Below are 12,747 nucleotides of genomic sequence, written 5' to 3' on the forward strand. Positions count from 1 at the left end.
GCAGGAATGGAGTGAATGAATGAATGAGTAGGTCTGTGGAGACATATGAACACAAAATAGCTCCCCACACAGATCAGTACACTCCTAAAAAAGGTCAACATAATCCTTGTCATTTCTTTAGGTGGATTTTCTGAAGAAGCAGAAATTCCTGGCATCAAATATGTCCTTTCTCCCTACAAACTGAATTTGGTTGCTACTCCTCTTTTTGTGAAGCCTGGGATTCCATTTTCTGTCAAGGTAGATGATGGGGGGAAACTGCTGAATGTGATTATCTTTTTCTAAAAATATGGGGGTGGCAAACAAAAGAAGGATGATGGAGAGGCAAATCACAGAGGGAACTCATTCTGTGTGTGAAATCTGCCCCTCCGACTATGTGGCGGGCAGTGGGAAACTGCAAGCCAGCTTCAGCCTTGGGGATGATATCGACCCTTAGGGCAGTATCACTATTTAGTAAGATAGCCTGTGTTAAGCATTCCCTAAATGAGCATTGCATTAAATGATATGTAAATAAAACCCCATAAGTCTATAGTTCAAAAAACACTAAAGTTTAAAATTATTTGGCAACGTGCTCTTTAAAAGTCTTAAGACAGAGATAGCATTCCTTGAAAATAAACCCCTTTTTCTCACCATTTTTTACGTCCTGTGTGTCTCTGAGGGCGCATTTCTGTGCTTTTCACTCTGCATTCTCTTTGTACATAACTCTGTCTGATCTCATCTCTCTGTATTGTTCTCCATTCTTTCCATCTTGACACTTTCGGTCTGTCCCTGACTCTTTTCTCTATGTTTTTTTTTTTCTCCTTTACAATATTTTCTCTCCTTCTTCCACTTTTCCTTTTTAAAATGCTGATAGTATGGAGTTAAAACATTCATTTGACCTTTTAATTATATTTTATTGTAGATTAGTATTCTATATCTTATTATATATAATATAAAACTTGCTCTATTACATATATGTTTTATTATATTTATAAAATGGAAAGTTTTATTCCCTATCCTTTACAAAGCTAGAGTAGAATTTTTTATTCTTTGAAGATGTGTTGCTTTTAAAAATCAACTTTAGGATAATTAAAATGGGTTATTTATTACTTACCGTAGGTCACTGGCCTTAAAGAGAAAAAAATTTACTAGACCACAAGCAAGCTTTAGACATGCTTATAACTTCTTATTATATATACAACATATTTAATAATATATAACATATTACTATATAATGCATATGGTAATTTATAATATATTATGGAGTATATTAATATAATACATAATACAAGATCACAAAATATGTCACTATATAGAATTTATTATTTTAAAATATATTTTATATATTTCATATCACATATACAAATAAATAATATAAAATATATCTTTGTGGAAATTCTATATGTCCATATGCATGGCAATGAGAGGTAGAGTTTGAGAAAAAAAAGATGCATTTATTATTTCTCATATCCAAGAGAATCATTCCCAGAAGTGATTGCCTCATTTTTTCCTTTATCCAGTTCTCAACCAGTTGAACACACACAGAAATTAAATAGCAGAAGACCTTATCACATCTACTTGGCAGACCTAATGTGATGATATTTATATTCTGAGTCTTCTCGATATACAGGGGAATCCATTCAAGAATGATTTAACTAAATAAGATTAAACCTTTCTATATATAAGCTGAGAACATGCTTCTTTTTCCTGAATTGAATATGAATAATTTATACATTGGTGAGGAGGAGAGAAAATTATTTCAGAATTGTTATGCTTTAAAAGAAGTGATGAGCTCTTGAAATTAATTTGGACTGTTCTGACAAACAGGTGCAGGTTAAGGATTCACTTGACCATTTGGTAGGAGGGGTCCCGGTGACCCTGAGTGCACAAATGCTCGATGTAAACCAGGAGACATCCGACTTGGAGTCAAAGCAAAGTGTAACACGTTCCAGTGATGGAGTAGCTTCCTTTGTGGTGAATCTCCCATCCGAAGTGACGGTGCTGGAGTTTAAAGTGAGCTGAATTCTCCTGTTAAATTTTCTGGGACAGTGTGTACTTTTGACTGTGTGTTTTGGCCAATGTGCAGAACAAATGCGGCAGATTTTATACATGAGTCCAGTGAACAGTTCCACAATTTTGCATCCAAAAAAAGAAAAAAAAAGCACCAGAGGCAATCTGCAAATTCATTGAATGGTCCTTGAGGAAGATAAATCTATCAATTTTTTATTTGGGGTGAATTATTTTCTCTCATATCTGTAAGACTGTATTAGAATCTAGAAGTATCAAAATGGGTATAGAAGTGGAAATCAGTGATAGAAATATTCTCTGTTTCCCACCCCCCAACTTTTTATCTCTTTTCAGGGCCACAAAAGAGCCAAACGTGGAAGCCTCTCTTTTTTCCAGCTGTATGAATCACTCTACCTTAGAGCTCCTTAATAGTCTTCTCTCCCAGCAAATAATATTTAGGTTCCCAATCCCAAATAAAAAATGAGTAAGTTAGTAATGCATGTCAATGACCCCAGCATGCATAGATTCACTATCATCTACTGAGCCCGTATGAAGTGCTAGGCATTGTGCTAACCATTTTGCAGCTGAGGAAACAGAGGCTTTTAACCTTTCTTATGGTTAAATAACTTATCCAGACTTAATAAATGATGGTACTCAAGAGGCAAACCAATGCCTATCTCACTCCAGAGCATGAGCTATTAACCAACCCCTCTGCTGTCGAAGGCCGATATTGGTGCCATGATATCATTTCTGCCCCACTCTGTTTGTAAGCCCTTCTCTGTGCCACGACTTCACAATGAAACTGGGCCAGAGAGTCTGTGTGATATCCATTCACGACTCCTGTCCCCAGTCCTCAGGACCTCCCCACTGCTACCCTTCCAACCCGTAGGAAAAGGAGTCCCCAACTCACCATGACACTTCAGGAAGGGTGCCAATATTTGTTCCACGAGCATCTTTCTCTCTTCACTTCACCAGACTTTCCCACCATGACCCACAATCCCATATTATCCCAATTATTGTCCATAGCCTTTGTAAAGTTACTTGATACTGCAGCTGTACAAACACATTGGAGTAATGGATTTCTTTTTTCTTTAGAATTTGGTGTTGTGAATTTTACAAATTTATAAAGCAAAGAAAGGAATTGAAAATGTGTGTTTCACGGAAAACATTACGTCACAGTCCATGTATCTTTTTTTACTTTTTTCCTTCTCAGGTCAGGACTGAGGACCCAGATCTTCCAGAAGAAAATCAGGCCAGCAAAGATTACCGAGCAATAGCATATTCATCTCTCAGCCAAAGTTATCTTTATATTGACTGGACTGAAAACTATAAACCTTTGCTTGTGGGAGAACATCTGAATATTGTTGTTACCCCCAGAAGTCCATATATTGACAAAATAACTCACTATAATTACTTGGTAAGTATAATAATGATAGATTTACATCTATCTATTCCCCCACCTAATTTTCCTTTGCTTATAGAAAAACGTTAGAATGATCCCTTACATATATTCTTACAAAGCACTTTCAAAAACATCATCTAATTTGATAATCAGTTTTTCAAAAGCCTTTGAGACAGGGCATGATTTTCATGACTACTTCACAGATGAGGAAACTGAGGGACAAAGAGGTTAAAGACTCACTACAGTCACTCAGCTGGGAAGAGGAAGGTGGTGATTAGATTAGACCTGGGAACCTCTGACTCTGTGTTATATGCCTTTCACCAAAGACAGCCTGACTCCTCCATAGAGAGAGCCTGATTAAATTCTCACATTACCTCTGCTCTACTTCATGGCCAAAGATTACACGCCTAGACCCATTTAAAATATGTGCATTTCATTGGAAAAAAGAGGGGACCCAAATCCTGCTCTTAAGGGTTGAGTCATATCATACCTGCTCCAGCAACATCCCTGTTACATCACTTAAATTAAACGGAGGTGTCAGTCAAGGCTGTCAGTGAAAGGTAGGAAAGAATGTTAAAAAAAAGGTTAAGTGTTTCCTGACAATTACCCAAGAAATGGAATTAATTATTCTGATGATCAGGCCAAACAGGTGATGATGATTTTTTTCAACAGTTTTGAAGAAGAAATTAAAAAATAAATGAGGACCATACTGACTGATGAATAATTAGGGGACTTGTTTAGGGACTACGTACCAAAACCACATATACAGTCCTGTTCTCTAAGGACAATTTAAGGGATCTTTGAGGACATTTTGGCTTCATATGAGTTTTAGGGTTTTTTTTTTTAACCTTACACCTCCAATTTAGAACCTAATCTCTGGCTTTAAAACTTAAGGCCAGAAATTAGGGAAAAATAAGATGCACTCTACCTCCTCATCTATATTTTTTAATCAACTAAACAAGGAGATGTTAATGACAGTGTGATGACTTTAAACAGATTTGAGGTCAAATTTTAGCTCTCTGAATTCGTAGCTAGGTGGTTTTGAACTGAAATCAGTATGACATTTAGTTAATTCCTGAACCTCAGTCCCTTTATCCGCACAATGGAGATAGTATTCCTATCCTTCTGGTTATTATGGGAACTAAAAGAGTTAATTAAATGTAAAGTTCCTGGCACATAGTAGGCCCATACAATGTTAACTTTCTTTTTCTTTAACGTAATTTCTACTCCAGCTCCAAGCTCCAAGCAAATGTTTTGTTTTTGTAATTACTGTTGCTACTGCTGTTTATTTTTAGATTTTATCCAAGGGCAAAATCGTTCACTTTGGCACAAGGGATAAACTTTCAGATTCAGATTATCAAAGTATAAACATTCCAGTGACACAGAACATGGTTCCTTCAGCTCGTCTCCTGGTCTATTACATTGTTACAGGAGAACAGACCGCAGAATTAGTGTCCGACTCAGTCTGGTTAAATATTGAAGAAAAGTGTGGCAACCAGCTCCAGGTAAGCCACAAACTGTAAGTCACAAACCAACTTTCTTCTGAATAAAGGGGCTGTAAATGCAGCTATCTATCTGTGAAGTTTTTGTGTCATACAAATGATATTTTCTTTTTCAAATGACCTTATAGGTTCATCTGTCTCCAAGTACAGATACATATTCCCCTGGCCAACATGTATCTCTTAATATGGCGACTGAGTTGGATTCCTGGGTGGCTTTAATGGCAGTGGACAGTGCTATATATGGGGTGCAAAGGACAGCCAAGAAACCCCTGGAAAGAGTTAAGTAGTGCATGGCCTTGGTTACTGGGGTGGCCCTATGCAGTGCTTCACAAAGTGTGGCCACTAGGGTAAGTCATGGGGGAAGAATTAAGGGAAGACTAGACCTGCTTTTCTGTAATCTACTCAAAACAGTGACTCTTAGGAAGGTAAGCCATCCTCACGTTAGTCTCTAAAGCCCAGGTCTATCCATTTTTACTTTTCCAAGTATGGAATTAAGCACTTTAAAAGCATATGCCATGATAGCAATTACATTCATGGGCAAAGTGCCATTGATTGGGAGGGTTTGGAGATTTGGAAGCAGGAAGCTTTATAGTAGCAGCAACAGAGAAGAATGAATAGGCAACCACTGGGGGTTTTTTGGGTTTTGTATCCTTTTTTTACTCATTAAAATCTGTGGCCCAGAAGAATCTGAAAATGATTCACTTCCCCTAAGTTCCCATTTATCCCCTCTAAGCTCTGCTTCTATTTTCTAGGCTTGAATTTCTTTGAAGGAGGAAGAAAGAACTGAGAAACTATTAAGTTAAAAACATTCAGAAAGGAAAAAACATTTGAGGTCAAAATTAAAACTGGAAAAAGCCTGCCCCCGCAAACAAGTTCTCACCCACTTAGAACCTAGAGCCCTCTTCCCCAAAATACAAGAGATTGTGCTCTTTTTTCTTTTAGCGACTTAAAAATTAGCTTGTTTATTAATTCATTTATTCATATATTCACTCATTTATTCATTTTTGGACATTATATTGATCGCAGTATGCAATCTGTGTACAAAACAGCATGGGGTCGATTTCAAAGAATCACCTCATCAAAGCTTAAGACTTAGTTCTTGATTTAATTTTGAATAGGTATGTATTTCTAAATACAAAAGGACAAACTAAAGGAATGCGGTTGGGAAATTTGGTCTTTGCCCATTTGATAAATGAGTGGGCTGTGCATTTCACAGATTTGTTAGAACCATGTAACAACTTGTACCTTTAGTTTTTCATAGGAATGATTTCCACATCTGAATAGGCTCACCATTTTGCCTTTAGTTAATTCCTAAGAATTATTAAATTAACTACCTACCTCTGGACAGGTATTTCAAACTTTAGAGAAGAGTGACCTGGGCTGCGGGGCAGGTGGTGGCCGCAACAATGCAGATGTATTCCACCTGGCTGGACTCACCTTCCTCACCAACGCAAACGCAGATAACTCCCAAGAAAATGGTAAAACGCTCAGTACTTTTTGTTTATTCTTCAAATTGATTACTGAAATTTACATGGATGATTTGCCTCCCAGACCTTATTTTTGTCCCTCCTCCAGAATATTCTCTACACTGATCTTATAATGACATGACTAGGTAACTCCTCTGTATAAAATGTTTCATTAGCCTTCAAGATAAAGTACAAATTCTTTACTGTAATACTCAAGGCCTTCCACGATCCTCTCTGCAGCTCTTTCCAGCTGTTTCTCATCTCACTCTACATGACCTTATGTCTAAGCCATACAGAACCAAGTTAGTTATGGGTGGCACTAAGCTATTTTACATCTTTGGGCCTTTCCTTATTAGGACTGCTTTCCCTTTTATTAGCCTGGAGGAGCTAGAAGAAGAATCATCTCCTTGATTTGGCCTCTTCCCCATATAGAATTGATCATTGCCTCCTCCTTTAATAGGGGGAATACTATAGGGAGGACTAGATCTATTTATAGCAGTTCATCACTGTACGTTCTTACACTTAATTACACATCTTGTCTCAGTCACTGCACTGGGAGCTCTTTAAGGGCAAGGACCACATCTTAATCATCTTCTTTCTGTGGTTTTAAAATTGTTCATAATTATACATGATACTATTATTTGTAGTAATATAAACACCAAAAATAATTAAAATACCATACCTAACAGAAACATGGCTCACTCTAAAAGCTTAGATATTTCCTTGTAATCAGTGGATCAGAAAGGTTGCAGGATTCAAAACCAAATTCAGATCAAACAAGTCAAACTGTGTGACAATAGATTGCGAGCCCCTCTAAAAACAAGTCATATTGAGATGTGTGGTGTGCGGTGCCTAGTCAAAAGCAGGCTCTCAATATTTGTTGAATGAATGACGTGAATGTTTTAAAAAGTTAAATAATTTCACGGAATTTTGTGGTTTTTGAGATTTTATCCCCTTTTCCCCCTTCTTTTTCTTTATCTTTTTAAAACAGATGAACCTTGTAAAGAAATTCTCAGGCCAAAAAGAATGCTGCAAAAGAAGATAGAGGAAGAAGGTACTCTAAAAGTTTCATGTGATTGTCAAAAGGTTATGATTGTGTCATTCAAAAGCTGGAGAAAAGTAAACATTATCTAATTTCTCCTAATTCAAATAGAATGGGTGAAAAGAAAGATATGTACAGACATCTAGCTTACATCCCCTGGAAAGGTTAATCCAAACTAATCCAATAGTTCATTTGCCATAACCTTAATCTGAGGGAAATAAGTCTTTGTTATTTCTATCTCTAAAATATAAAAGATTAACTTTTATTTGTCACAAATATTTCCTCTCTGCAAACTTCATCTAGTAATTAAAATCACATTCTTCCATTTTATTCTAACAAAATCCATGATTTAAGTAACTTTGAGATATACCTGGAAGTCTATCTCTTATTGCATACATTTAACAGTTAAGAGTATTTTAGATTATTTGGTGGGGGGGAAATAATCCCAACAGAAATTATTTTTAAGTATTATTTAAACAGAGATATGATAATTGACAATGTTACAATAGAAAGAACATTGAACCAGGAGTCAGTGCCCTGAGCTCAACTAATAAGATGTTTATAGTAGTACAATAATACTTTCCATCTGTATATGAGTCATTTTAATTCTAACCTTCATTCTAAGTTTTAATGATATGAAAAGAGAGATACTGATTAATCGAAGCACTTATGATGAGGAAAGATGCCACTGGTGAAGAAATGTTTGAAACCACAAACCACAAGAAACGTTTGAAAAAAATAGGATATTTAGCTTGAAGAAGAACATACTTGTATAGTGATGATAACTATCTTCAGATATTTGCAGGCTTCTCAGATCATTAACTTATTTTACTCAAAGGGTGCTGAACCCAAGGTGCCGGTTTCAAAAGTCAGTACTCAGCTTAGTTGCAGGAAGCCCTTAACCATTTAGTGCAAATCAGGGTGGACTACCTTATGAGGCCACATTCTCCCATTCCTAGGGTAGTTCCAAAGCGGGGCTGGACAGTCAACTAGCCATGGCTGTTGTGGGGCTGGGGTCCTGTGACAGCAGAAATCCAGTATCCCTCAAGAGCCTTTCTAAGCCTGAGATGTTTTGACTCTATGCATAATCAAGGGCATTTGAATTATTACCATTTCAGCTGCTAAATACAAATTTGCAAAGTTGAAGAAATGTTGTTATGATGGAGCCTATCGTAATGATGATGAAACCTGTGAGCAGCGAGCCGCTCGGATTACGATAGGCCCAAGATGCGTCAAAGCTTTCAAGGACTGTTGTGCCATCGCAAGCCAGTTCCGTGCTGAAGAGTCTCATATAAATATCCAATTGGGAAGGCTACGTAAGTTTGACATTTTCTATTGGAAAATATGGGGAACTTGATGTAATTTTATGCTTCCAAAAAAACTGGTTTACATGCTCTATTTAAAATGGAAAGTAGAAAAGATAACTTGCAAATGCTGTTAAGAAAAAAATTTTGTTGTCATTTTTGGGAATCAGAAGAGGTATATATAGTACAGAGCAGAGTGCACTAGTCCATAGTCAAGACCCAGGCAAGTTTGAAGCTGACTCATTTTATAAACGTGAATGATTATTTATCCTCTCTGAGCCTCAATCTCCTCATTTTTAAAGCAAGAAGCTTGGGCCAGGTGATCTCTAATATGCTTTTTTATTTTTTTAAATAAATTTATTTATTTATTTATTTTTGGCTGTGTTGGGTCTCGTTTCTGTGCGAGGGCTTTCTCTAGTTGTGGCAAGTGGGGGCCACTCTTCATCGTGGTGCGCGGGCCTCTCATTATCGTGGCCTCTCTTGTTGCGGAGCACAGGCTCCAGACGTGCAGGCTCAGTAGTTGTGGCTCACGGGCCTAGTTGCTCCACGGCATGTGGGATCCTCCCAGACCAGGGCTCGAACCCGTGTCCCCTGCATTAGCAGGCAGATTCCCAACCACTGCGCCACCGGAGAAGCCCTCTAATATGCCTTTGAGTTCTAAAATTCCATGGTTCTGTGATACTACAACCATTAAAAATTCTGTTTATACCTATACTGACCACATATAGCAAAAGATTTCTAAATGTAGCATAACCTTAAATGTACTCACATAAAGTTGAAATCTTATTTCAATTTCAACCACAATATACATTTTCAGAATTTATAGAACTCTCATTAACATGTTTTCAGAACTTTTAGGACTTTCAATTCATTTATATACAGTCAAAACAAACAAAAGCAGAGTGACAGATCCTGTTTGTTTGATTGTTTTGCTTAACAGTATGTCTTTTGTTGTTGTTGTTACTTTTTTCTTTTTTTAAAAATTTATTTATTTATTTATTTTTGGCTGCGTTGGGTCTTCGTTGGTGTGCACGGGCTTTCTCTAGTTGCGGTGAGCGGGGGCTATTCTTTTGTTGTGGTGCGCAGGCTTCTCGTTGCGGTGGCTTCTCTTGTTGCAGAGCACAGGCTCTAGGCGCGCGGGCTTCAGTAGCTGTGGCACGTGGGCTCAGTAGTTGTGGCTCACGGGCTCTAGAGCGCAGGCTCAGTAGTTGTGGCGCATGGGCTTAGTTGTTCCGCGTCATGTGGAATCTTCCCGGACCAGGGCTCGTACCTGTGTCCCCTGCATTGGCAGGCGGATTCTTAATCACTGTGCCACCAGGGAAGCCCTTAACAGTATGTCTTAAATGTCATCATTCTGAGTGGGTACATTTCTGCAGAAATAAATTCTTGTGGCCATTTATCAAAACCAGGTTATTAGATATATTTAGGTTGTTTTCAGAGTTTTGCTTATTACACGCAGTATTTTTTATGAACAATCTAGTACATATCCATTTTTCGTGGTCCAGTTTTTCAACTCTAATCATCTGGGTTGGCATCAGCTGCCTGGAATTCAGCCTCTGTAGCTCCCTCCTCTCTGTCCCTTGTTCTAGACAGCTTGGCCTCCCAAATTCCCATGGGTGGTGTTGCAACTCTGCCAGGGTCTGTATGGGTTTCTCTCCCTGCTCTAAAGCCTGTAAACTGCCTCCAGACAGTAAACCTGGGTAATTTTAGGGTTCACCCAATCTGTCTCCCTTTTCTCAGGGATCACTGTCCTGGCTCACTTATGCTCTAATATTTGAAAGCTGTTGTGTCTGGTTTTCTAGTTTTTTTAAGGCAGAGGGGTAACTCCAGTCCCTATCAGTGCATCTTGGACAGGAGCAGACATTCTGTCCATTTTTGTTAAAGAAAATATAAATAAATGTCTGAGGTAAGGCAGAGAATCATATAAACCTCCCTATTTTACAAAATAAAAACAATTATTGCAATTTTTAAAATGCAAATAACTTTATAGACTAATTAGTATCTTGTATAATTTCCGGAACACGAAACATTTAGCAATTTAAAAAACAAATTATTAAACATATTTTTATGCTTTATTCATTTTGTCAGTGCCACTAGTGGAGAAATCCTAAGGCCTTTATTGTTCTATTTTGAAATCACTAAACAAAATGTTTCATTGACCTTTCCGAAAATGCTTAAGCTATTGATTAATGTCCGTATTTTAAAATTCAGCTCTAAGTAGAATTTATGCTGTTTTTCCATAATCAAATATACTTTTTCCCCCAGATATAAAGACTCTTTTACCAGTAACCAAACCAGAAATAAGGACTTATTTTCCAGAAAGCTGGTTATGGGAAGTTCATCATGTCCCCAAAAGGTATTATATTTCTTTGACATTTCTCTGAAAAATATGGGAAGATGCAAATATTCTGACCAAAAATCTGGAAACTACCCATTTCCCAATATTTTATTTAAGAGTTAAGATGATACCACCATTGGGTCAAATTTTATTTTACTTCTTTTTTTTTAGCGTGTGATTTCTTCTAATAATTGGTTCCAGGTCATGATGAACTCTTGGGGAAGAAGGGTACCATTCCATTCAACTTCATTCCATTTCAGGTAGCCTTTACCGAGCACAACTGTGTGCTTTACACTGCATTACGCAGCTGTTTTCATCCTGAAATATCTGTAACTACAAAACAAACATTGATTAATAGGAGGAAAGGTTCTTTTCTTGTTAAAGTCCTTTATTCAACACATGTTTATAGAATGCCTACTCTGTACCAGGCACTGAAAACAGTGCCCCTTCCCTGAGTGTCACCCTTCCTCAGGTCGGCCCGGGGGGTTGAGGGGTGGGGCTCAAAGCAGAGACTTTCCAAGGAGCCGTCAAGGCAGTGAGTTCAGGGCCTGACATCCGACTTCTAATGGGTCTCCTGGCCTCTACCCTTGTCCTGCCTGATTCCTCCTCCACAGTGTTGTCCACTTCATCTGACATTGCCCCTTGGCTAGCATTTCCCCTCGCAGACCTTTCCACCACTGTCCCCCACCCAGTGATTGGATGTATTGCCCCTCTCAATGAACTCTGTTGCACATATCACACAATATAATGATGTCCTGTTTACCTGACTGTCTTCCACATTAAAATGTAAATACATCCAGGGCAAGGACTAAATTCAGGTTAATTTTATATCCAGGACCTGGCATAGGGTCTGGCTTCTAGAGGCACTAAAATAAATTTGTTGAATCAATGCACACTGCCTCTGAACTTTTTTAAAGTTTTATTGGTACAGTTATTACAGTGAATCGCAATTTACATACTGAACTATTTCTTCCACTAGACCGTGAACTGCTTGAGAGCAGGACTGTATCTATGAGTGCTGTGTACTCAGTATTTAGTGCTATGCTTGACACAAAGTTGGTGCACAATAGCTGTTTGTTGAATGAGTATAAGCTTGATCTTAATCAGAAATGTTTAGTTATATCAACTTCGTTACAAGCAGTGTTAAGATGCATTAGTATTTTGCTTCCCTATTTTAGAACATACTACACAATAAACATAATTTTTTTCTTTGAATTGTATGTTTTGAATTTGCAGTGTTTCAAAGACATCCTTCTGAATTTGAATTCTCATCATACAAGTGAAATATCTAAAAACATGGAATGAGTATAAGAGTTACTGAATAAACTTTTCTTGCTTGATTTTTCTTTAATACCTGATGTGATTTTGTTCTGTTGTGATTTTTTTCTTTCTTCTAAAGTAGTATGAAGCAAGAATTCTGTTAATGCAAGCTGTCAATTTGGGTTAATCAATGTTCCGCTGTATTTGAATATATCAACATTTTAACTTTCAGAAACCAGTTGCAGTTTGTGCTACCTGATTCTCTAACTACCTGGGAAATTCAAGGTGTTGGCATTTCAAATAGTGGTAAGCAAATTGAAGTTATATACTCACGTAAGGAATGATTTGTTTTGGCAAAATGCAGTTTTTTGTTATTGTCTTTTTAGTTTACCCAGGACTTAGGTGGTGTCATTTATTAAAACCTATTTTTAATGTATTACAAAGAGACTT

At 37.4% G+C, this 12,747-nt stretch overlaps 1 protein-coding gene across 1 annotated transcript in view; it reads left to right on the forward strand.

Moving 5' to 3' along the window:
• Positions 1 to 12,747, forward strand: part of C5 (complement C5) — an 80,039-nt gene that overhangs the window by 23,303 nt on the left and 43,989 nt on the right. The window contains exons 10-19 of the mRNA XM_061200005.1: positions 122 to 237; positions 1,804 to 1,989; positions 3,197 to 3,400; positions 4,681 to 4,890; positions 5,016 to 5,165; positions 6,236 to 6,365; positions 7,345 to 7,407; positions 8,514 to 8,711; positions 10,965 to 11,055; positions 12,530 to 12,603. Coding sequence (XP_061055988.1) covers positions 122 to 237; positions 1,804 to 1,989; positions 3,197 to 3,400; positions 4,681 to 4,890; positions 5,016 to 5,165; positions 6,236 to 6,365; positions 7,345 to 7,407; positions 8,514 to 8,711; positions 10,965 to 11,055; positions 12,530 to 12,603 — 1,422 coding nt within the window. The remainder of the gene's footprint in view (positions 1 to 121; positions 238 to 1,803; positions 1,990 to 3,196; positions 3,401 to 4,680; positions 4,891 to 5,015; positions 5,166 to 6,235; positions 6,366 to 7,344; positions 7,408 to 8,513; positions 8,712 to 10,964; positions 11,056 to 12,529; positions 12,604 to 12,747) is intronic.

The sequence above is a fragment of the Eubalaena glacialis genome, chromosome 9 (assembly GCF_028564815.1).
Source record: "Eubalaena glacialis isolate mEubGla1 chromosome 9, mEubGla1.1.hap2.+ XY, whole genome shotgun sequence".
NCBI classification, from domain to species: Eukaryota; Metazoa; Chordata; class Mammalia; order Artiodactyla; family Balaenidae; genus Eubalaena; species Eubalaena glacialis.